At 39.6% G+C, this 24,050-nt stretch overlaps 1 protein-coding gene across 1 annotated transcript; it reads right to left on the bottom strand.

Moving 5' to 3' along the window:
- Nucleotides 1-6,991, bottom strand: LOC145819167 (uncharacterized). The gene is made up of 3 exons (XM_082913126.1): nt 4,645-6,991; nt 4,242-4,332; nt 1-745 (listed from the first exon to the last, which is right to left on the bottom strand). The coding sequence occupies exons 1-3, from the start codon at nt 6,989-6,991 to the stop codon at nt 1-3; spliced, it is 3,183 nt and encodes a 1,060-aa protein (XP_082769252.1).
- Nucleotides 6,992-24,050: the final 17,059 nt, after the last annotated feature.

Here is a 24,050-nt window from a genome sequence, read left to right as displayed (position 1 = left end):
TTACATAATTCCCTCCTTAAAAGAAATTTCGTCCTCGAAATTTGACATACCTGAAGTCTCAAAAAGTTGTGAATACTTTCGTTTCATTTCATCCTCGAGTTCCCAAGTTGCTTCTCTTTCTGAGTGATTACTCCATTGAAGCTTAACATAGTGGATGACTCGACGCCTCAAAACCTGTTCCTTCCTATCAACAATTCGTATAGGGTGTTCCTCATATGTCAAATCCTCCTTAAACTGCAACGGTGCATGATCAATCACATGACTAGGATCCGGTATATACTTCCTTAACATTGAGACATGAAAAACATTATGAACTCCAGCTAGTGATGGTGGTAAAGCAAGTCTGTAAGCTACCTCTCCAATTCGATCTAAAACCTCAAATGGTCCAACAAATCTAGGACTCAGTTTACCACGAACACCAAATCTCATTACTCCTTTCATAGGAGACACCCTAAGGAACACATGGTCTCTAACCCCAAACACCAAATCGCGTCTCCGGTTGTCTGCATAACTTTTCTGTCTACTCTGTGCAGTGCGAAGTCGCTCTCTAATAAGATTGATCTTGTCCACTGTTTGTTGCACAATCTCAGGCCCTAACAACTTCTTTTCGCCCACATCATCCCAACAAATAGGTGATCTACACTTTCGTCCATATAAAGCCTCATATGGTGCCATCTGAATGCTCACATGATAACTGTTGTTATAAGAGAATTCCACTAAGGCCAAATGTTCATCCCAAGAACCTCCAAGATCAATAACACAAGCCCTTAACATGTCTTCCAAGGTTTGAATAGTTCTCTCTGACTGTCCATCAGTTTGAGGATGAAAGGCAGTGCTAAAATTCAAACTAGTACCTAAAGCTGCATGCAAACTCCTCCAAAACATAGATACAAATCTGCTATCTCTGTCCGACACTATGGTCATCGGAATACCATGCAACTTCATAATCTCCTTGATATACAATTTTGCAAACTTTTCTAAGGAGAACCCTACCTTATAAGCTAGAAAGTGAACGGATTTGGTCAATCGATTAACGATAACCCAAATAGCATTGTTACCACCTTGGGTCCTAGGCAACCCTGTCACAAAATCCATGGTAATATGTTCCCACTTCCACTCGGGAATAGGAAGAGGTTGTAACTTACCTGCAGGTCTCTAATGTTCAACTTTCACTTGTTGACATACCAAACATTGAGCAACATACTGAGAAATTTCCCTCTTCATATTATTCCACCAAAAGTTCCTCTTCAAGTCTTTATATATTTTAGTGCTCCCTGGGTGTACCGTATATCCTGATCTGTGAGCTTCTTTCAGGATTTCTCTCTTGAGCTCCAATTCATTAGGCACACACAACCTCTCTCCAAATCTCAAGGTTCCATCTCTATGCATACAAAATTCCATCTGTAGCCCTATTTCTATTTCAGCTTTAAGTTTTTGCAACTGAGGATCTATTGCTTGAGCATCTTTAACTCTATCAATCAATGTGGGTTGAACCCTAAGGTTTGTGTGATACCCCTGTTCCGTAATATGCTAATTGGTCCCTAATACGTGTGTGACTATATGTTTTGATATGATTTGGTGTGCCATTATGTGATATATGTGATTCTAGAATTCTATCCGTCCACCGTAGGAATATCTGTTTGAATAATCTGCTTTGGAATTAAATTGAGGGCCTTATCGGCCACAGAACTCGAAATTGATTACGCCACTGTGATTGGCATAATTTTTAGAGCCTACGGTGAAATTTAATTAGAAATTAATTCTGGTCAGATTAAACTGATTAAATTGATGAATTAAGTACCCCATTATTTTATATTAAAATATTTGTTAGTGGGGCTTGTTGTATATTTGCGTTGCACTCTCCTTTAACTCTTATGAACTCAAGAATCTGAGGGATTCAATTGTGAGAGAGTGAGGGCCGGCCTTAGTAAGAGAAAGGGAGAGAAATTGTGCAATTTGGCTTAAAGCTTGGAAATTTTGGGGATTTAACTCAAGAATTGACTAGAGCTTAGAAGATCAAAGCTTCTAGGTGAGTAATTCTTGGATTATAGTTCGTAATTTTGTGTGTTCAAGCTAATTTGGTGATCAAGAGTAAGATTGAAATGAAATTGTGTTGGAATTGTTGAATTGAAGCTTAATAGGTGCATGCATGTAAGAAATTACTTTGAAATTGCATGTTTGAGCACAAATGTGTGTAATCCATGTGAAATGTTAAAGGAAACTCATGTTTTGATCACCATTTGGGTTATCCAAGTTGAGAATGTGGCTAATTCATCACATGCATGTACAATTTGAGAAGATATGAGCTTGAATGCATGAATTTGTTATGTTGGTGTTGAGTTTGACATATTTTGGGCCATGCATGTAGATAAATCAAGAAATTGAGCTTCATAATGTTATAATCTTGCATTGGTACCATGTTGGTATGATTATATTTGAGATTTGAGCCATTGCATGCAAGTAATGTAGCTGGGAAATCGAATTGGAGCTCAAGAACTCAACCTGGGATTTCCAGAATTTTGCTGTCCGCTCGAGCGGGGGAACTGCCGCTCGAGCGGGAAAATCGTGCTCCCAGCACTTTTTGTAGACATGGTTCCCGCTCGAGCGGGGAAGTTGACGCTCGAGCGGGGAGCTATGTAGACAGGCCATCCGCTCGAGCGGCTGAGTTCACGCTCGAGCGTGATTTTGGTGTAACCAGTATTTTTACAAGCCTTAAGGGTACGCTCGAGTGGGGAAGTCCACGCTCGAGCGGGGACCCTATTTTCTGAAATCCTGTTTTTGCATTTTGTGCTCTGTTTTCCGTTCTCTTTCACTTGTAAGCACTCTTAGGCATGCATTGAGCATTGTAAATGAGTTAACGAGTTAAGAATAAAGCCTAAAGAGGAATATGTAAATTAGAGAACAGATTGAACTGTTAGTGACCCTTTTGTGTTCATGAAATGTGTAGGGTCAAACTCCAGGGAAAATCCATAAGCCGATCACTGTGAGTAATATCGATATTTGAATGATTGTGAATGACCAATTATTATTCCCTTATATGCTTTGTAAGTTGCTAATTGGGATTGTGGACAAAAGTCTGACAGGAATAAACATAAATGGACCAAAGGTCATTTTGATAAACATAAATGGACCAAAGGTCGTTTTGATAAACATAAATGGACCGAAGGTCGTTTTGATAACAAAAGAACGGATCGAAGGTCGTTTTGACCTATATGAATGGACCAAAGGTCGTTTTGACATATATGAACGGATCGAAGGTCGTTTTGACATATATGAACGGACCGAAGGTCGTTTTGACATGAATGAGTGGGCCGAAGGCCGTTTTGACACGAATGTATGGGCCGAAGGCCGTTTGACGTAAACGAGTAGACCAAAGGTCATTTCGATATGAATAAATGGACCAAAGGTCGTTTTGATAGAAATAAATGGACCTAAGGTCGTTTTGACATGAATGAGTGGGCCGAAGGCTGTTTTGACACGAATGTATGGGCCGAAGGCCGTTTTGACATAAATGAATGGGCCGAAGGCCGTTTTGACATGAATGGAAATCTGAATGGGCCAAAGGCCAGAATGTTTAGAACTACAGTCACTTGATTTGAATCTCGTATAGTTATATATTTGTTAAATGGAAATATGAATTGGGCCTAAGGCCGTTTGGAACATGTTGTTCTATATTGTTATGTAACTTCTGTATTTGATTTGATATTATTCACTGGGCTATCGCTCACGCTCATTCATGTGTTTGTAGGTGAGCCAAGAGAAGTCCAGACCCAGTCTCAGTGAAGTCTGTGTGGAACAACTAAGGTTTTGAGAGAGTCAGCCCTTGTGTCTCACGCACGAGACCCGTCTTCGCCCTTTTGTTATGTATTTACATTTTGTTAGGTTGGCGAAGTTTTGTATATGTTTGCTTATAGTTTTTATGGGTTGACTTAGTTTTGGATGATCCTGTCTGTACAGAAGCTATGTCGCTATGTTTTTGTTGTGAGTTATTAACGTACATATGTATGGTTTGTTTTGATGTGCCATGTAAGCACAACTCTATGGACAAAGTTTTAAAATTTGCTTTCCTTTTGGCCCCTTTACTCTGATGTGTTAAGTCTGTTTTGGTTTGAGGCCGTAGGTAATCTTAGGATTACTGGCCGGTTACGTCCTTAACCCATGGGGGCGGGTTCGGGTCGTGACAGTTTGCCAACTGCACTTCATGGTTATGCCATCTAATCTCAATATTCAACCTCTGCAAGTCCTCCAAGATATTCTTTTGGTCAGTGATCAAGGTAGCCAAATTACTCGGGGTCTTTATACTCAAGGCATCCGCCACTGCATTGGCTTTTCCTGGATGATAATTGATAGTCAAATCATAGTCCTTTAATAGCTCCAACCATCTCCTTTGCCTCATATTCAATTCTTTTTGAGTGAAAATATACTTCAAACTTTTATGATCAGTGAATATCTCACATTTCACCCCATACAGGTAGTGCCTCCAGATTTTCAATGCAAACACCACGGCAGCCAACTCCAAATCATGCGTAGGATAATTCTGCTAATATGGCTTCAACTGCCTAGACGCGTATGCCACTACCTTATCATTCTAAATCAAGACACAACCCAAGCCCGTCTTCGATGCATCACTATAGATGGTAAAACCTTCATCTCCGGACGGAACTATAAGTACTGGAGCACACACCAATCGACTCTTTAGATCTTGGAAACTCTTCTCACAATCATCAGACCACTCAAATTTAACCCCTTTTTGTGTTAAACGAGCTAAAGGCATAGAAATTTGGGAAAATCCCTCAACAAACCTTCTATAATATCCTGCTAAACCCAAGAAGCTACGAATTTCAGTGACACTAGTAGGCCGATTCCACTCCACCACCGCCTCCACTTTCTTGGGATCAATAGACACCCCATCTTTAGATATCACATGACCTAAAAATGATACACTCTCCAACCAAAATTCACACTTCTTTAATTTAGCAAATAACTTCTTCTCCCTTAATATCTGCAACACTATTCTTAGATGTTCTTCGTGCTGCTCTTTACTCTTCGAGTACACAAGAATGTCATCAATAAAAACTACCACAAACTGATCTAAGAAGGGTTTAAATACTCTGTTCATTAAATCCATAAAAGCTGCAGGCGCATTGATCAACCCAAACGGCATCACTAAAAATTCATAATGCCCATATCTAATTCGGAAGGCTGTCTTAGGTATATCTTCCGCCTTAACCTTCAACTGATGATAGCCAGAACGAAGGTCAATCTTAGAAAAGACTTGTGCTCCTTGCAACTGATCAAATAGGTCATCTATCCTAGGCAAAGGATATTTATTTCGGATTGTCACCTTGTTCAACTCTCGATAATCAATGCAAAGGCGAAAACTACCATCCTTCTTTTTCACAAATAAAACGGGCGCACCCCAAGGAGAAACACTAGGCCTAATAAAGCCCTTATCTAGTAACTCTTGTAACTGTTCCTTCAACTCTTTCAACTTTGCTGGAGCCATCCGATACGGAGCCTTGGAGATAGGACCCGTACCGGGTATCAATTCAATGGCAAACTCAATCTCTCTATCTAGTGGCAACCCCGATAACTCTTCAGGAAAAACATCGGGAAATTCCTTCACAACTAGAATATCCTCTAACTTCAATTTAGTCTCACGAGTATCTCTCACAGAAGCTAAATAGCCCTCGCACCCATTCCTTAACAACCGTCTAGCTTGCAAAGCTGAGATTACCAAAAGAGGAGTGTTAACTCCACTACCCACAAAACAAAATTCTGGTTGATTAGGAATTTGAAATACTACCCTTTTTCCTCGACAATCAACAGAAGCATAATTGGTTGCCAACCAATCCATTCCAAGAATTATGTCAAAGTCTCGCATATCTAAAACAGTTAAGTCTACAAGAAATTTTCTGTCATCTATACTAATCACACGAGATTTGCAAATTAAGTCAGCAACCATAACACCTCCTATCGGGGTTTCAACACATAAGTCGATCTCTCTAGAGACACATTTCCATCCATGTTTCTCAACAAATTCCACAGACACAAATGAATTTGTAGCGCCAGAATCAAATAACACATGTGCATAAACAGAAGACACTAAAGCAGTACCTGACACCACCGTGTTGGAAGTCTGAACATCTTGTTGGGTGAGTGCGTACACTCGACCCTGAGTCTTTGGCTTATGACCTCCATTTTTCTTTTGACTACCTGAAAACCCTTTGTCTGTTGATGCTCCTTTATTTGTCCATGTTTTCTGTTCAATCTCATGCCCCTTCTGATTAGGGCAATCAGCAATCCTGTGCCCCTGTTGCCCGCAAGAGAAACAAGCCCCAGTATTCCAACGACACTCACTATCCTGATGGAATCCATTACACCTAGTGCATTGTACCCGATCATTCTTCTTATCATCACTACTACCGATAGTTCGACTTCCCCAACTCCCAACCGAAGAAGTGTTTTGTCTCTTAGCATTGCCCTTCGAACTATTAGTTTGGAAGTTGGAAGAACTAGGCCTCTTCTTATAATTCTCTTCTTTCTCTTCTTGGGCTCTAGTGAGGCCACTCTTAACCAACAAAGCCTTATTCAACACTGCTCTAAAAGTAGGTAACTCGAAAGGAACCACTTGTTGCATAATGTTCATTCTTAGCCCACCTTCAAACTTCCGTGCTCTGCTATCCTCGTCTGCTTCAAATGCTGATGCAAATTTAGACAACTTCGTAAACTCAGCTTCATATTCTACAACCGTCTTATTCCCTTGCTCTAACTTCAAAAATTCCCTCTGTTTTTGTAGATGAACACTCCTAGGGAAGTATTTCTCATTGAATGCATTCTTAAACCTTTCCCATGTATAGGGGTTGGCATCATGCTCGTGTATGCACTTCTCCATCTGCCACCAATCATTAGCTATCCCTTGTAGCATAAACGTAGCATAGGTCACCTTTTGATCATCCGTACACTCAAAAACGGGAAACAACTTTTCCATTTCTGTCAACCATTTTTCAGCCTCCAAAGGGTCTGTGGCTCCGTCAAATGCCAAGGCTATCTTCTTAAACTCAGTAATGTTACAACGTGGCCTTGGTTGTGGCCCAACACCTGGCTACATCTGCTGTTGTTGCTCCATAAGTCTAGTCAAGTTATTCCCTATAGTGGTTTGTTGTTGCACCACCCCGGCCAACGTCTGAAGCACTTGAACCATTCCAATTGGATTGGGGATTGCAGCTTGTTCTTGTTGTCCCAACTCTTGCCTCTGATTTCCTCCGACTGCTTGAGAACCACTATCATTATTAGTCATGTTCCCTCGCCGATTGTTATTACCAGTCCGTCGGTTCATTTGACCCCGGCGTGTATTCCTAGCCATATTTGCCAATGTCTCCTCATGTTCCATTGCAACCTAAATGCATCAATAATAAAACCTCGTCTTATTCTATTCTCAAGCTCCTATAACATAAAAATAAAATAAAATAAAATAAAATAAACATTATATCAAATTATAAGCGTTCCCAATCCTACATCTACCCAATCTCACCACTATTCTATACCAGCCTTTAAAATTACAACCTGGCTCTGATACCACTAAATTGTCATGTCCCAAGCTCCGTGACAACGCCGCACACTCATTTAAGTGAGCATGCAAGGCTAAGAGTCCAACACATAACCAACAATGTAAATACTCCAATTAAATCCTTAATTATCATAATGTAATGGATTCCATCAGGATAGTGAGTGTCGTTGGAATACTAGGGCTTGTTTCTCTTGCGGGCAACAGGGGCACAAGATTGCTGATTGCCCTAATCGGAAGGGGCATGAGATTGAACAGAAAACATGGACAAATAAAGGAGCATCAACAGATAAAGGGTTTTCAGGAAGTCAAAAGAAAAATGGAGGTCATAAGCCAAAGACTCAGGGTTGAGTGTACGCACTCACCCAACAAGATGTTCAGACTTCCAACACGGTGGTGTCAGGTACTGCTTTAGTGTCTTCTGTTTATGCACATGTGTTATTTGATTCTGGCGCTACAAATTCATTTGTGTCTATGGGATTTGTTGAGAAACATGGATGGAAATGTGTCTCTAGAGAGATCGACTTATGTGTTGAAACCCCGATAGGAGGTGTTATGGTTGCTGACTTAATTTGCAAATCTCGTGTGGTTAGTATAGATGACAGAAAATTGCTTGTAGACTTAACTGTTTTAGATATGCGAGACTTTAACATAATTCTTGGAATGGATTGGTTGGCAACCAATTATGCTTCTGTTGATTGTCGAGGAAAAAGGATAGTATTTCAAATTCCTAATCAACCAGAATTTTGTTTTGTGGGTAGTGGAGTTAACACTCCTCTTTTGGTAATCTCAGCTTTGCAAGCTAGACGGTTGTTAAGGAATGGGTGCGAGGGCTATTTAGCTTCTGTGAGAGATACTCGTGAGACTGAATTGAAGTTAGACGATATTCTAGTTGTGAAGGAATTTCCCGATGTTTTTCCTGAAGAGTTACCGGGGTTGCCACTAGATAGAGAGATTGAGTTTGCCATTGAATTGATACCCGGTACGGGTCCTATCTCCAAGGCTCCGTATCGGATGGCTCCAGCAAAGTTGAAAGAGTTGAAGGAACAGTTACAAGAGTTACTAGATAAGGGCTTTATTAGGCCTAGTGTTTCTCCTTGGGGTGCGCCCGTTTTATTTGTGAAAAAGAAGGATGGTAGTTTTCGCCTTTGCATTGATTATCGAGAGTTGAACAAGGTGACAATCCGAAATAAATATCCTTTGCCTAGGATAGACGACCTATTTGATCAGTTGCAAGGAGCACAAGTCTTTTCTAAGATTGACCTTCGTTCTGGCTATCATCAGTTGAAGGTTAAGACGGAAGATATACCTAAGACAGCCTTCCGAATTAGATATGGGCATTATGAATTTTTAGTGATGCCGTTTGGGTTGACCAATGCGCCTGCAGCTTTTATGGATTTAATGAACAGAGTATTTAAACCCTTCTTAGATCAGTTTGTGGTAGTTTTTATTGATGACATTCTTGTGTACTCGAAGAGTAAAGAGCAGCACGAAGAACATCTGAGAATAGTGTTGCAGATATTAAGGGAGAAGAAGTTATTTGCTAAATTAAAGAAGTGTGAATTTTGGTTGGAGAGTGTATCATTTTTAGGTCATGTGATATCTAAAGATGGGGTGTCTGTTGACCCCAAGAAAGTGGAGGCGGTGGTGGAGTGGAATCGGCCTACTAGTGTCACTGAAATTTGTAGCTTCTTGGGTTTAGCAGGATATTATAGAAGGTTTGTTGAGGGATTTTCCCAAATTTCTATGCCTTTAACTCGTTTAACACAAAAAGGGGTTAAATTTGAGTGGTCTGATGATTGTGAGAAGAGTTTCCAAGATCTAAAGAGTCGATTGGTGTGTGCTGCAGTACTTATAGTTCCGTCCGGAGATGAAGGTTTTACCATCTATAGTGATGCATCGAAGACGGGCTTGGGTTGTGTCCTGATGCAGAATGATAAGGTAGTGGCATACGCGTTTAGGTAGTTGAAGCCATATGAGCAGAATTATCCTACGCATGATTTGGAGTTGGCTGCCGTGGTGTTTGCATTGAAAATCTGGAGGCACTACCTGTATGGGGTGAAATGTGAGATATTCACTGATCATAAAAGTTTGAAGTATATTTTGACTCAAAAAGAATTGAATATGAGGCAAAGGAGATGGTTGGAGCTATTAAAGGACTATGATTTGACTATCAATTATCATCCCGGAAAAGCCAATGCAGTGGTGGATGCCTTGAGTAGAAAGACCCCGAGTAATTTGGCTACCTTGATCACTGGACAAAAGAATATCTTGGAGGACTTGCAGAGGTTGAATATTGAGATTAGATGGCATAACCATGGAGTGCAGTTGGCAAGCCTTAGGGTTCAACCCATATTGATTGATAGAGTTAAAGATGCTCAAGGAAGAGATCCTCAGTTGCAAAAACTTAAAGCTGAAATAGAAATAGGTCTACAGATGGAATTTTGTATGCATAGAGATGGAACCTTGAGATTTGGAAAGAGGTTGTGTGTGCCTAATGAATTGGAGCTCAAGAGAGAAATCCTGAAAGAAGCTCACAGTTCAGGCTATACGGTACACCCAGGGAGCACTAAAATGTATAAAGACTTGAAGAGGAACTTTTGGTGGAATAATATGAAGAGGGAAATTGCTCAGTATGTTGCTCAATGTTTGGTATGTCAACAAGTGAAAGTTGAACATCAGAGACCTGCAGGTAAGTTACAACCTCTTCCTATTCCCGAGTGGAAGTGGGAACATATTACCATGGATTTTGTGACAGGGTTGCCTAGGACCCAAGGTGGTAACAATGCTATTTGGGTTATCGTTGATCGATTGACCAAATCCGCTCACTTTCTAGCTCTTAAGGTGGGGTTCTCCTTAGAGAGGTTTGCCAAACTGTATATCAAAGAGATTGTGAGGTTGCATGGTATTCCGATGACCATAGTGTCGGACAGAGATAGCAGATTTGTATCTATGTTTTGGAGGAGTTTGCATGCAGCTTTGGGTACTAGTTTGAATTTTAGCACTGCCTTTCATCCTCAAACTGATGGACAGTCAGAGAGAACTATTCAAACCTTGGAAGACATGTTAAGGGCTTGTGTTATTGATCTTGGAGGTTCTTGGGATGAACATTTGGCCTTAGTGGAATTCTCTTATAACAACAGTTATCATGCGAGCATTCAGATGGCACCATATGAGGCTTTATATGGACGAAAGTGTAGATCACCTATTTGTTGGGATGATGTGGGCGAAAGGAAGTTGTTAGGGCCTGAGATTGTGCAACAAACAGTGGACAAGATCAATCTTATTAGAGAGAGACTTCGCACTGCACAGAGTAGACAGAAAAGTTATGCAGATAACTGGAGACGCGATTTGGTGTTTGGGGTTGGAGACCATGTGTTCCTTAGGGTGTCTCCTATGAAAGGAGTAATGAGATTTGGTGTTCGTGGTAAACTGAGTCCTAGATTTGTTGGACCATTTGAGGTTTTAGATCGAATTGGAGAGGTAGCTTACAGACTTGCTTTACCACCATCACTAGCTGGAGTTCATATTGTTTTTCATGTCTCAATGTTAAGGAAGTATATACCGGATCCAAGTCATGTGATTGATCATGCACCGTTGCAGTTTAAGGAGGATTTGACATATGAGGAACACCCTATACGAATTGTTGATAGGAAGGAACAGGTTTTGAGGCGTCGAGTCATCCACTATGTTAAGGTTCAATGGAGTAATCACTCAGAAAGAGAAGCAACTTGGGAACTCGAGGATGAAATGAAACGAAAGTATCCACAACTTTTTGAGACTTCAGGTATGTCAAATTTCGAGGACGAAATTTCTTTCAAGGAGGGAATTATGTAAAACCCAAGTTTTGAAAATTATTATTTTTGGATAGATTGGTAATTACATTAATTTATATGGGTCACTTAGTAATATCAAGAATTAGTTATGAGGTGGCATGACAATTTCTATTACTGAGATGGGTAGTTTTGTAATTTTAAGAAATTAGGTTAATAACCCTAATATATATATATATATATATTTATATATATAAATAAAGAAAAAGAGGGAAAAAGGGGGTTTCATATTTCTTTTTATCGCGACTGCGCAGTGCATCCTTAGGAGGAACGACAGTTGGAAATTGAAGCCACTGAATGTTCTTGATTGCCCATTGACTGAGGTATTTTTTTGCCCCATTGTTTACTTTATGTAAAGGGATCAATTGTTTATTATATTGTGTACAGGGGTTAATAGGTAGTCAGATGGTTTTGGGAAGGAAATTTGTGTGGATACCTAAATATTGAGAGTTTGGATGCATGGAACAATGTGTATGTGCAATTGTATGGGTTATTGGACATAGTGCAAATTATTATATAGGTGTAGTTTTGCAATAGAATTTGGTATACTAGATAAGGTGTGTTTAACTATTAAATTAAGGGAATTGATTTGATATTTTTTGTATATTAAAGCATCTCATATATGCACTGGGTTCTTATGGATATGTGAAAGACACAAAAATATTAATTTGTTTGAGGTTATAGTTATTAGGTTCGTGCGATTGAAGTGGTGGAGTTGAGTATTTGAGATTTGTTTGGGAAATATTAGTTTAGCTGTTTGAGGTAAGTAACCCTCTATCACTGTCGGTACATTTTTTATTCCTGTTGAATCGTTTAAAATTATAAGTATTTATTCATAGCCTCCATGTTCTTTTAAAATAAAATATGGGTCAAGTATAAAATAGCATCAAATATTATTATGAAAATTATTTGAAAATTTTATGGAACTATTATGAAAATTGAACTAAATGTTTATTTTGAAAATATCGAATATTTTGTTTAAAAGTTGTGTATTGTTGAATTTTGAACATCACTCTAGTCTGACTATGATTTGGACCCTAGCCAATGGGGGTTATTTATTGGCACAAAAACTAGTTTCTTTTGGGGCTTTACCACCGGCCTATGTGTGGTTCTGGGCCTTGTCACGGGCTAAGTGACCGTAGTCATTAAGACTTGGGTTTTGTGAATCAAATCATTGAACCATCTGAATATCGAACCATCGATTTGAACAATGAATTACTTTGAATTATCTTGTTGGCTTTTTCATTTAAAATGTATTGTACATTGTTTATTTTTAGCTATGAAACCATCTTACAAATAATTGTTCATTTATTGAACTGTAGAAAAATTTATATTTATTGGTTATCGATTTATTTATTAAATTTTTTATACTTGATCCAGCTGGCAGTGATGGTTGGTTATTTACTAGGCTATCTAGCTTACCCTTATTTTTTTTTTTCAGATTCTGAAGAGTAGAGTTGCGCGGGATTTTTTACATGTGGGAGTGCTGAGAGTAGGACTATGAATTAAGTACTTGGATTACCGTCACTGAGGATCATGGTCAAGTGGTAGATAACAGAGGCGAACTGGTAGCAGAGCAGGTTCGAAAAATTGATATTGTTTGATGAAAGGAGGTTGAAGGCGTTATATCATATCTAAGGGTATCAGTGCAGAATTGCTAGGGCCTTCAATAAGAAAGTCAAATACAGAAATCTCAAAGACGGAGATATGGTGCTCAAAGACAACCGAGCCCCCATCCATGACCCTAGGGGCAAGTTCAGACCAATTGGACTGGTCCTTACATCATCAAGTCTATCTGGTTAGGAGGAGCGATTATCCTTATGGATTTGGATGGCTTGGAGTTCTCACAACTGATCAACACGGACAAGTTGAAGAAATACTATCCTTGAGAGGCTCGCTCGGCTGAAAACCCAAAAGGGTGACCTAGGCAAAAGTTAGAGCATGGAAAATTAGAAATAAAGAAAAATAGAGCTCGCAAGGTCAAAAACCTGAAAGGGCAGCTTTGGAAAAAGTTAGAGCGCAAAAGGAGAGAGTTAATACTCGAGTCAACGTTAACCGAACTACATAAGGTCTGATTCCGATCTTTGAAATACATAGGCAATTTCGTCCCGAAGTTCGGCCATAACCATCTCCAACTTAATTGTCCTGTCCATTTGTTTGATCAGTCCATCTTTTTCCATCATCTGTTAGCTTGGTCGTGTTGCCTCCATTTGGTAGAAGAGCTAGTTGCAAGATAAAGCTGTAATAATGGATGCAATTATGGGTAGTTATGATCTTGTGATTTGGGGCTGTATGTCTTAAGGACTGATTCCAAGTGTGTCAGGTAATGACTGTTTCTGAAAATTGTTTTGAAAAGTTTTAATGAAGTTGATTTTCACAAAATTTTACCTTTTACAACACAGACCATTATTTTGGACCAAAAAGGAAAAATTTTAGTACTCACAACTTTAATTCCATGATTTCAACACAAGTACATTCTCCAACTCTCTGATTAAATCAAAGTTGCTTTTATATCATAAAAACTTGAATAGAAAAGTCAAAGCAATAAACTAGGGGCACAGATACGTCAGACGCTGGTCCTCTGCCTCCTGTTCCCACTGTCAGAAGTCTCTGCAGCTAAAGATGGCCCAACCTGTCTCTCATCCTCAAGCCAAGCCAAGCATTTGCCAGAGAGGGTGTAGCTAAAGTTAGTAGCAGGGATTAGAAGCTTTCTCGTCCTCCAAGTAGTGAGGTACCAAGACAGGTGCAAAGCACGACCTGGAAATGGAACAGGGTATTCTACCCCCTTATCTGGACAAGTCTGATCACGTCCAAACTGACGTCTGAACCGGAATGGAAAATAGAACACACAGCATGAGGCCAATCAATTGTATACCAGGCTATCGGGACATGCTGTAGCTCATCTTAGTCAAGTAAGCCAGGGGCAATGTCAACTGCACATCCAGTTGCACCACAGTCTTTCTGTGGGAAAGTCTACTAGCCGTGGGTGAAAGAAGTAACCTCTAGCCGAATACTCGAGGCATGAGTCCACCACCTTCAGCTTATCCATCAACTACACCTGGGAAGGAATGAAAAATAAGAGAGATGTATGTTGAGAGGAAAAAGTAAGGGAAGGGTTTTTGAGAGAAAATAGAGAGTGAGTGCCAAGTGATGTAAGAAATCATAAATAAGAAAGGGTGGGAAACAATACCTGAAGAAGTAGTGGGCTCCCCGAAAATCAAGTAGTCTCTCCCTAATGGAAAGCATCTAAACCCATTAGGGTCTCGGCCAGTACCAAACCTATGCAACGCTTACCCTCCTTGAGGCATTGGGCCACTTTGATCAACCTAATGCTAGCTCTACTGCAACTAGGGGAAAGCAGGAAGTGTACAAGTAAGCATAAGCAAAGGGCATGTTGGCGATAACTTTCCAGAGAAAGTCACCTCTATCTCCAATACCGGAAAATCGATGAATCAAGCTGGCTATATCCAACTCCCTGTCACGAGCCAAGGATCAAGCCTTGTGTACAGTAAGCCCACACATCCATTCAATAGCCTGTGCATGGCCAAAACGGGGTTGAGGCATAACCTTCTCATCGCGTTGGGATTTTATTAATGCTTGAAACTCTTTAAGAGTAGGACACATTTCTTGTGCTCCAAAGCAAAACACATGAGTAATCGGGTTCTAACATCGAGCAACGACATGAAGGAACGGAAAACAGAGTGAAATATGGCTTAACGGAAAAAGCACGTTTATACCGAAACTGCAAAAATTTACTTTTTCTGTGCCATCCAAAGTGACCGTCCAATCCTTGAGCCTCTCGGCAAGAAATATCTCTAAAAGATGGTCTTATGTCGAAGAAATGAGCAAGAGAAGACCTTTATAAAGGATAAGGTTGTGTGAGTGGCTAACAGCTGTTGTCAGCTGTCCAGCCACATGCCTTGGCTGACCGACCACTTTTCCTGGCCGGCCATCCAAATGTGTTGGCGAGGTGGTTGGTAGTAGTGTTAGGTTTAGTCGCTCTTTGTTTTTGAGTCGTGTTTTGAATCTTTTGTTTCTAGTAGGTGTAAATAGTTGTATTTAGTTTTTTTTTTTTTTAAAACTTTGTTTTTCATTTATTGAGTTGTATTTAGTATTTTAGTCAGTTGAAGGCTCAATATCCGGTTACGAATACCATTCAAATACAAGTCTTTTCAGTTCAATCAATTCTAAGCAAATCTGGTGCCATTCTTGAGATGCAAAATCAAACTCCTTTTATAAAACTTCAGGGTTTAATCCCGATCATAGTTTTTACAAAAGAGAAAATAAAGTGTTTCAAACAAAAAGTAAAGTCCTATCTGAAGCTATACAAAATGCTAACCTACCAAACCAAAAAAAAAAGAACAAAAAGAACACACAATCAGAGCTAGGCTTGAGAGGCCCTCTTCGTCCTCTTGCGTGGAGGGAACTCAAAGGCACTATCGCTGTTAGCACCACTATCGTCAGAAGAATGAGACTCTAAGTTATCGTCATCCTCTCTACTCTCAGACCTACAGGCTATCTCGGTATCCTCTTCGCTTCCTGATCTAGAGCTAGCCTCATCCTCACACTTGGACCCAGAGTGCCTGCTCACTATCTCCTTGAAGCCGCTAGTCTCATCATTATCTTCACTCAAAACTGGCTCCGAGGAGGAGCAAATCTCCTCTACCTAAGACTCTCTGCTCTTGTCATGACCTAAACCCGCCCCTATAGGTTTAGTGCTTTAACCGACCAATAATCCAAGATTATCAAAGGCCTGCTTAACAATAATAACAATATCACAATATAAACGGAGCTAACGGAAGCCAATCATTGATAAGATAATGTCCAATGAGTTGTGAAGACTTGAATGGAAATAAACCTTCATATACATAGCCATATTCATAACCATTTATGCCCATAAACACATATATACAAAATGAAATACAAGTTAGGGAATTAATCCCGTCATCAAAAACAGTACCAAAAATAGTCTTAAACATTCTTTCCACTTAGCAAAATCAAAAGGGTGGATTTGAACCATTCAAAAATCCCTAACTTATGTTAGTTCACACCCTCGTAATGAGGCATAATAGCTGGCTTGACAAAACAAGGGTTCGGGTCGACGCCTCTAGCTTTGATCCTGTGCCTAGCCACCTACATATATATAATAAACTGTGAGCTAAAGCCCAGTGAATCACAGATGTGTAAAGAGGTTAAGAATGATGTCCTTATAGTCTTTGAAACAATCAATTATCATTAGAACATTTTCAATCAATATCATTTGTCAATCAATCATAATCATATAGGTCATACGTGGTACATCCGATAGCAACAATACAATAGGTCTTATAAAGACGGAACAATCAATTGATGGCCATCAAACAATAACAATAGTTCCAAGATTTGGAACTGGTAAAGATCTCTGTAACAATAGCGATATCAATAACAATAACAATAACAATAACAATAACAATAACAATAACAATACGTTATGGACGCCACGAAAAGAATTCAAAAGAGGACCATTATTCAATCGATAAAAGGTGACCGTTTAGAAACAATATAATTTACCATTCAGAAAATAAATACAATTTGAACATATCTTTACAACATTGTTACTCACATTGGGCTCCTTGAACACGTACTATAAGGCGCTAAGGATACAGCGTTCGACGTAAACAAATAAAGTCAAGCATAACAACTCGATTACATTCGTATCAATAGCCAATTCTGTTAGATTCAGTTATTACTTAGTTGATAACTAATCGTCTTTACTAATTCGGCTCTAAGTTTTCATTTATTCAATCTAATGCACTCATGAGATGCAAATGATTATGAAAACATTTTAAAACCACGTAAACGAAAGCCCAGAAGGTGGAAAAGAGAAACTAAAAGCAAACTGGGTTTGCCCAAAAAGGGTCGCACATGTGGGGGTCCTAGCCACACGTGGGCTGACCACCACTGCACCTGCTCCTGCAGGTGCAATTTAAGCAGAATGCACCTTCACACTGCCCTGTTTTCCGCACGTGCGGGGTTTCAAGCTGCACATGTGGTTTTGGAAAAGCTGGAATCCGAAAAATGGTTCTTGTTTTGATCTACAATTCCACCATATTTTAGTTCCAAATTCAAATGTTTTAAACCCATAAATGTATTTAAACATACCTCGGTGCTAACTTGCCCTTGGTTCCAAAGCGAGTTTGCCCTTTCATTAGTATCACCTTAATAAAAACATAATCACCCACTTCATATTCCCTGTCTCGCCTTCAGACATCTATGTAACTTTTCTGTTGGCTTTGTGCAGTTTTCAATCTTTGCTGAACTAATTTTACCTTTTCCATTGTTTCATGTACAATCTCAAGCCCAAGTAAAGGCCCATCTCCATCTTCTACCTAACAAATAGGAGACCACATTTTTTGCCATATAAAGCCTCAAAAAGGGCCATACGAATGCTTGAATGAAAACTATTATTGTTGGCAAATTTGGCTAAAGGCAAATGAGTTTCCCAATTCCCTTGAAAATCAAGCACACACATACGTAGCATGTCCTCCAGAGTTTGGATTGTTCTTTCTGACTGGCCATCGGTCTATGGATGGTATGCACTACTCAATCTCAATTCAGTACCCAATGTTGTTCGCAGGCTTTGCTAAAATCTTGATGTGAACTTCGAGTCCCTATCAGAAATAATGGACACAGGCACTCCATGCAATCTAACAATCTCATTAATGTAAATTGCAACCACTTATTCGCATTATAAATTGTTTGATAGGTAAAAAGTGTGAAGATTTAGTCAAACGGTCAACAATAGCCCAAATTGAGTCCATACCTCTATTGGAGCGAGGTTGTCCAACTATGAAATCCATAGTGATGTGTTCCCATTTCCACTTCAGTATTGGCAATGGTTAGAGCAATCCCGTGGGTCGCTGATGCTCGACTTTGACTTGTTGGCAATGTAAGCATTTTGACACAAACTCGGCAATTTCTTTCTTCATTCCTGGCCACCAAAAATTGAGCTTCAAATCTTGGTACATTTTTTTATTCCCTGGATGGATAGAAAGTTTCAAACTATGGGCTTCTTGCACAACTCGCTTTTTTAATTCAGGATCATTTGGTACACATAATCTACCTTGAAATTTCAATACACCATTTTCAAAAACAAAGTCTGGCCTTGGTTTGGATTCCCGTTCATCAATAATATTTTTCAGAAATTCATCTTGTTGCTATTTTTCTTTAATTTCTTCAAGAATCGCCGGTTGAGCAGAAATAGTAGCCAATGTCCTGCCTTGTTCTCACAGAACAATTTCAACCTCAAATTTCTCAAGGTTATGTAGCAATTCTCTCTGCTTGGTAAGCAAGCAAGCCAAATTCCCAATTGATTTTCGACTAAGTGCATCAACAACAGTGTTAGCTTTCCCCAGATGGTACAAAATTTGCAAGTCATAATCTTTTATCAATTCTAACCGTCTTCGTTGTCTCATGTTCAACTCTTTTTGAGTAAAGAAATACTTTAAGCTCTTGTGATATGTATAAACCTCACATGTTGCCCCATACAAATAGTGACGCCAAATTTTCAATCCAAATACTACTGCGGCAAGTTCCAAATCATGAGTCAGGTAGTTCTTTTCGTGTGGCCTCAGTTGTCGGGAAGCGTATGCTATCACTTTCCCATTCTGTATCAATACAGACCCCAAACCCTTATAAGAAGCATCACTAAAAATAGTAAATCCATCCGTACTTGAGGGTAAGGTGAGAATCGGTGCAGTCACAAGTCGAGTCTTAAATTCTTGAAAAGCTAATTCTCTCTGATCGGTCTAGTCAAACAGTACTCCTTTTTGAGTCAACTAAGTCAAAGGCAAAGCAATTTTAGAAAACTCTTTAACAAATCTTCGGTAGTATTCGGCCAAACCCAAAAAACTGCAAACTTTAGTAACATTGGTAGGTCTAGGCCAATTAACAACTGCTTTGATCTTCTGTGGGTCTACAAAAATGCCATCTTTACTAATCACATGTCCCCAAAACATAACACTATCAAGTCAAAATTCACACTTTGTCAGTTTTGCATACAATTTCTTCTCTCTCAAAGTTTGCATGGCAATTCTTAAATGATGTTCATGTTCCTCTTTACTCTTGGAATAAATCAAAATGTCATCTATAAAAACAAATCAAAATGTCATCTATAAAAACAACCATAAATTCATCGAGAAATGGCTTAAAAATTCTATTCATGAGATCCATAAATGCAGCAGGCGTGTTAGTAACTCCGAAAGGCATAACAAGAAATTCATAATGTCCGTACCTTGTTTGGAAAGCAGTCTTTTCAATGTCTTCAGCTTTGACTTTCAATTGGTGGTATCCGAATCTAAGATCAATCTTGGAAAAAACTTGTGCACCTTGCAATTGGTCGAATAAATCATCAATGCGAGGCAACGGATACTTATTCTTCACTGTTACCTTATTTAATTTACGGTAGTCAATGCAAAGCCGTAATAAGCCATCCTTCTTTTTCAAAAATAAGACTGGAGCTCCCCATGGTGATGTACTGGGCCTGATAAAATTTTTGTCTAACAACTCTAGTAATTGGATTTTTAGCTCTTTTAATTCAGTAAGTGCCATTCTGTATGGAGCTTTGGAAATTGGTTGTGTACCCGATATCACCTTGTAGACACCCCATTTTTGACCGTCCTCAAGACTTGGACGTCATCGTTTGAACACTCGATGATCATCCATGCTCGTGTTCGTTTTGAGTTCTCGGAGGTCTCGGCTACGCGCCTTACCTCCAGATCTCTCAACTTGTCTGTTTTGTGCTTGGTTGTGAACCAAGCACTTGTGTTTTTGCTTCTGATGGAAGAGGGAGGCTTGTTTGCCATGCCCTCCACCCACCGGCCAAGGCTTGAGGCCATCGGCCATGATTTCTTTCCATACAAACATGTGTGATTTTGTCTTACTATTGCACACAAACACCTAGCACTACACCATCCTTGGTTGCTGAGGCATTAGGGAGCTGGTGTTAGGTTTCTTAGACTGATTTTGATCAGAAAAAGGTGCTGGTGTTGTGTTCTTGGAAGTGTTCTTCAAGGGTGAGCATTCTTGCTTTAGATACCCCATTTTTGCTTAAGCTTTTAGCCCTTCTTGCTTATTGTTTTAGGCTTAGCTATTAACTGATAAAAGTTCTGCTTTTACTTGCTTTAGAACTTTGTTTAAGGTCATTTTGAGGTTTGGGGTTGTTTACCCCCTTTAAGGCCTTGTTAGGCCTTGTTTTAGGCCATCTCTTTTGGCCCTTGCTTTAAGCTTTGCATGGCCTCTCTACCACTGAAATCCAGAGGATTTTTAGTGGTGGAGAGGTGGTTTTGAGGTCTTAAATAGGAGAGGGTCATCCCCTCTCCTTGTTGTCTTGAATGCTTGCATAAATGGCTTATGTTGGTAGCATGTTTGCTTAGCTTGTTTTAGCTTTATTTTAGTGTGTATTAGGCTTTTTTTTTCCCCTAATACATCTTTGTTTCAAGTTGGTTTAGACATACCATGCATGCTTTGTATACTTGTTTTGTAATCCCATGATTTGCCTTAACATGCACCATGTTGTAACATGTCTTTTTAGTATGATTTTGGCTCAACTTCATGAAGCTTCCAGCTTTGTTTTAACATGCTAAAGCTCTAATTTTGGTTGTTTTGGTCGTCCATGACTTGCTTTGTATAGCCACAATGTAATCTAGTTTGTAGGCTTTGAGTGTTGAATCCTTTGACATGCTTTACTTGGGCCATTTTAGTGGTTTGGCATCACTTGTTATGTTATTTCAGTCCATATAGTATGCTCAAATACTTGCATTTATCACCTATTCCATGCTTTGGATAGTTTGTGTGCTATGCCTCATGAGCGTGTCATTGTGTATGCCACCATACATAGGCATTTGGGATGCCATCTAAATGGGTTTTTGGGCCCGTTTGATCATGTCATATCTCTGATTTTGGTCGCTTGAATCATGCCATGTTTGGTTGTCTTAGGTGTAGTGTAACACCTCTTTGGTAGCCTTGCATGTCTCATGTTGTTGCCCCTTGTTTTAGCTTGTTTTGGCTTTGGTCATTGCATGTTTTAGGCTCACTTTGGTATGCCTTAGGACTATTTTAGGTTATGCTTGCCATATGCTCTTTGTCTTGTGTAGCTTTGGTTCAAGTCCCTTCACTAATCTTAGGCTTTAAGCCTTGTGCATGCTATGATCATGATTTGTCTATGTGATTTGGCATCACTCCTAGCATTATTTTAGAGCATGTAATGTTGTCACATTTGCATGCTTTTCATTCCTTTTAAGTGTTCTTGAAAGTTGCCTTTTATGCCTTAGTCTTTAGGCCAATTGGCATGTATGTTTGCATGTGCATTTGTCCTCATTTCCATTGCACTTTGGCCACTGATTTGGACCTATTTGAGAGCTGTCCATTTTGGTTTAAGACCATTCCCGCATGTTGTTGCATGCTTGCCTTGCATGTTGTAGCATGCTAGTTTAATTGTGCCTTGTTCTATACTTGGCCCATGACATGTTGTTGCATGCTTAAGTTGTAATGCATTTGGCATGCATTCTCTTTTTTTAAGTTGCTTAACATGTTGTTACATGTTTGCCTCATATGTTGTTACATGCTTGAATGTTGTTGAATGCTTTGTCTTTGCATATTGTTATATGCTAATTGCCTTGTATATCATTGTTGCTTGCATGCTTAGGTTGCATAGCATTATGCATGCATCCCTTGCCTCTTGATCGACCATGATAGAGGTTGGGGGCCCCTTTATGCGTTTTGTGTGCATTTCATTTGATATTGAAGCTTGCACACTTGGCTTCTTTGGCCATCATGCATTGAAATGCGTGATTGATGGTCCGAGGGTCGAGAACCATACTCCTTTGAGTCTTAAACATGATAAGGAGGGTGGTTGTGCACACATTGCCTTGCAAATACTTTGCCATGCTCTGTCTGTCCTCTGCTGCAGAAACAGCATTCTGCAGGAAGGGATGGCCGGTCGGCCATCTTCAGTGCCGACCGGCTAACTTAATCTGGCCGAGAGCTACACTTTTGGTCGATGACTATTTTCCCATGGCCGGTGACTCCATATTTTGGTCGATGACCTCCCACAGTGCTCAGGGAGTGTTTTAGAAGCATCCTAAGGATTTTCATAATTTCCAGAGATGCAAAATAGTGCAAGCAAAGGCAACATGCGACATGGCGATGAATTTCCGAGCAAAGCCGTCCGAGCATGCACGCATCCCTCTTCTCGAGGCCTCTTTACTGCTTTTGTAGCTTAATTAATTTTTTTAATTAGTTAAGTGTTGTGTAATAATTAATTAGCTCGTTACTTAGTTAGTTATTTAATTTGTATTATTCTTTTGGTCTCTCCCTCGAGAGGGTCATTTGTTGTAATAAGCATGTGTGTGTGTGTGATGCATGTCTTCCAACCTCCATTTCTTTCTCACTTTTATTTAACTGCTTATGATGGTTAGTTTAGGGCATATTTCGATTAGCATTCCTTATGCTCGCATGTTTGCATCATTCATCTGTATTGCATGCACCAGGCTCGGCACATCATACTAACTGCATTGTATTTCAATTCCTATTTGAATACATGTATCAAGTATTGCATCTAACATGCCATTTTAGAATAGCCGAGCCTATTTTAGTTGCATCTTCGCATGTGTTGCATTAGCCATCTCAACATGAACTAGGATCATGCATGATTACTAACTAGTTTCTTGTTTTGGCTCGCAGAACACTGTAAGTGTTTATGCTTTAGCATCTTGCATGTGTGTGGGTGTTAACATGACAACATGCTTTCCATGAGGCTAATTGCTTATGTGATATAACTGCCTGAACGCCTTTGGGTGAAGGCTGGATTACTTGAATTGGAACGATTCATCGAAATCCGTGTTTTAGCCTACTTGCAAGTAGCAAAATTCAAAACCATTTCCAAACAAACAGATATGCGATGCTTTGTTCCAAATTAGGCAATCTAGTCTATACTTGTTTTGCTGTGCGCATCGCGTAGTAAAGATTAGCTAATTAACCAGAATAAGAACACATGTATTTTCAAAAACTTGATATCATGCTTAGTACAGGCAGATCTTCGGATCGGGCGAGCGGGGGTGCTCATAGATGACCTTCCCTAATCGTACCCAAGTTCCCGAGCCGAGGCAACTTTGGTGATAACGGACATGTGGCCTTAGGCACGAGTCAGGGTTTCCTAAATTCCCCCAAAAATAAAATATTTAGGTGGCGACTCTGTATCTGGCAAAGCAGTCCATGCTTGGCACTTCTTTCTTAAAAATCAATTTTTCAAAACGAGTTGCCAGATTTGGACTCTTTGGTGATTTATCAATCTCATATCGCACATTGTGGGATCAGATTAAGAACCGTGACAAACGAGTCCGAACTGTAGCATGAGGCCCCCCTGAGGGCGCGTCTACACACCTCAATAGTGAATTCAATCTCCCTGTCAATCAGATCCCCTGGAAAATCATCCAGAAAAACATCTGGGAATTCTCTGACTATAGGAATACTGTCTGCATTAGCTTTAGTATCAGCAGGCACAGTCAATATACAACATAAATACCCTTTACACCCCTTTTTAATCAATTTGAATGCTTTCATAGATGAAATCAAGTATAGGGGTTGTATAACACCAACTCCATTAAATACAA

The sequence above is a fragment of the Camellia sinensis genome, chromosome 2 (genome assembly GCF_055761805.1).
Source record: "Camellia sinensis isolate YWXY chromosome 2, ASM5576180v1, whole genome shotgun sequence".
Taxonomy (NCBI): domain Eukaryota; kingdom Viridiplantae; phylum Streptophyta; class Magnoliopsida; order Ericales; family Theaceae; genus Camellia; species Camellia sinensis.
The sequence above is the reverse complement of the archived record's forward strand: the minus strand, read 5'-3'. Positions and strand labels throughout refer to the sequence as shown.

What these genes read in the sequence shown, in the direction of transcription:
- LOC145819167 (XM_082913126.1), bottom strand. Translation starts at nt 6,991, where the DNA reads ATGGAAAAGTTGTTTCCCGTTTTTGAGTGTACGGATGATCAAAAGGTG. An exon ending in AGTTCCGTCCGGAGATGAAG is followed by an intron (nt 4,333 to 4,644) that starts GTTTTACCATCT and finishes ATTATCATCCAG; the next exon opens with GAAAAGCCAATGCAGTGGCG. An exon ending in CAAAAGAATATCTTGGAGGA is followed by an intron (nt 746 to 4,241) that starts CTTGCAGAGGTT and finishes TATTGATCTTGG; the next exon opens with AGGTTCTTGGGATGAACATT.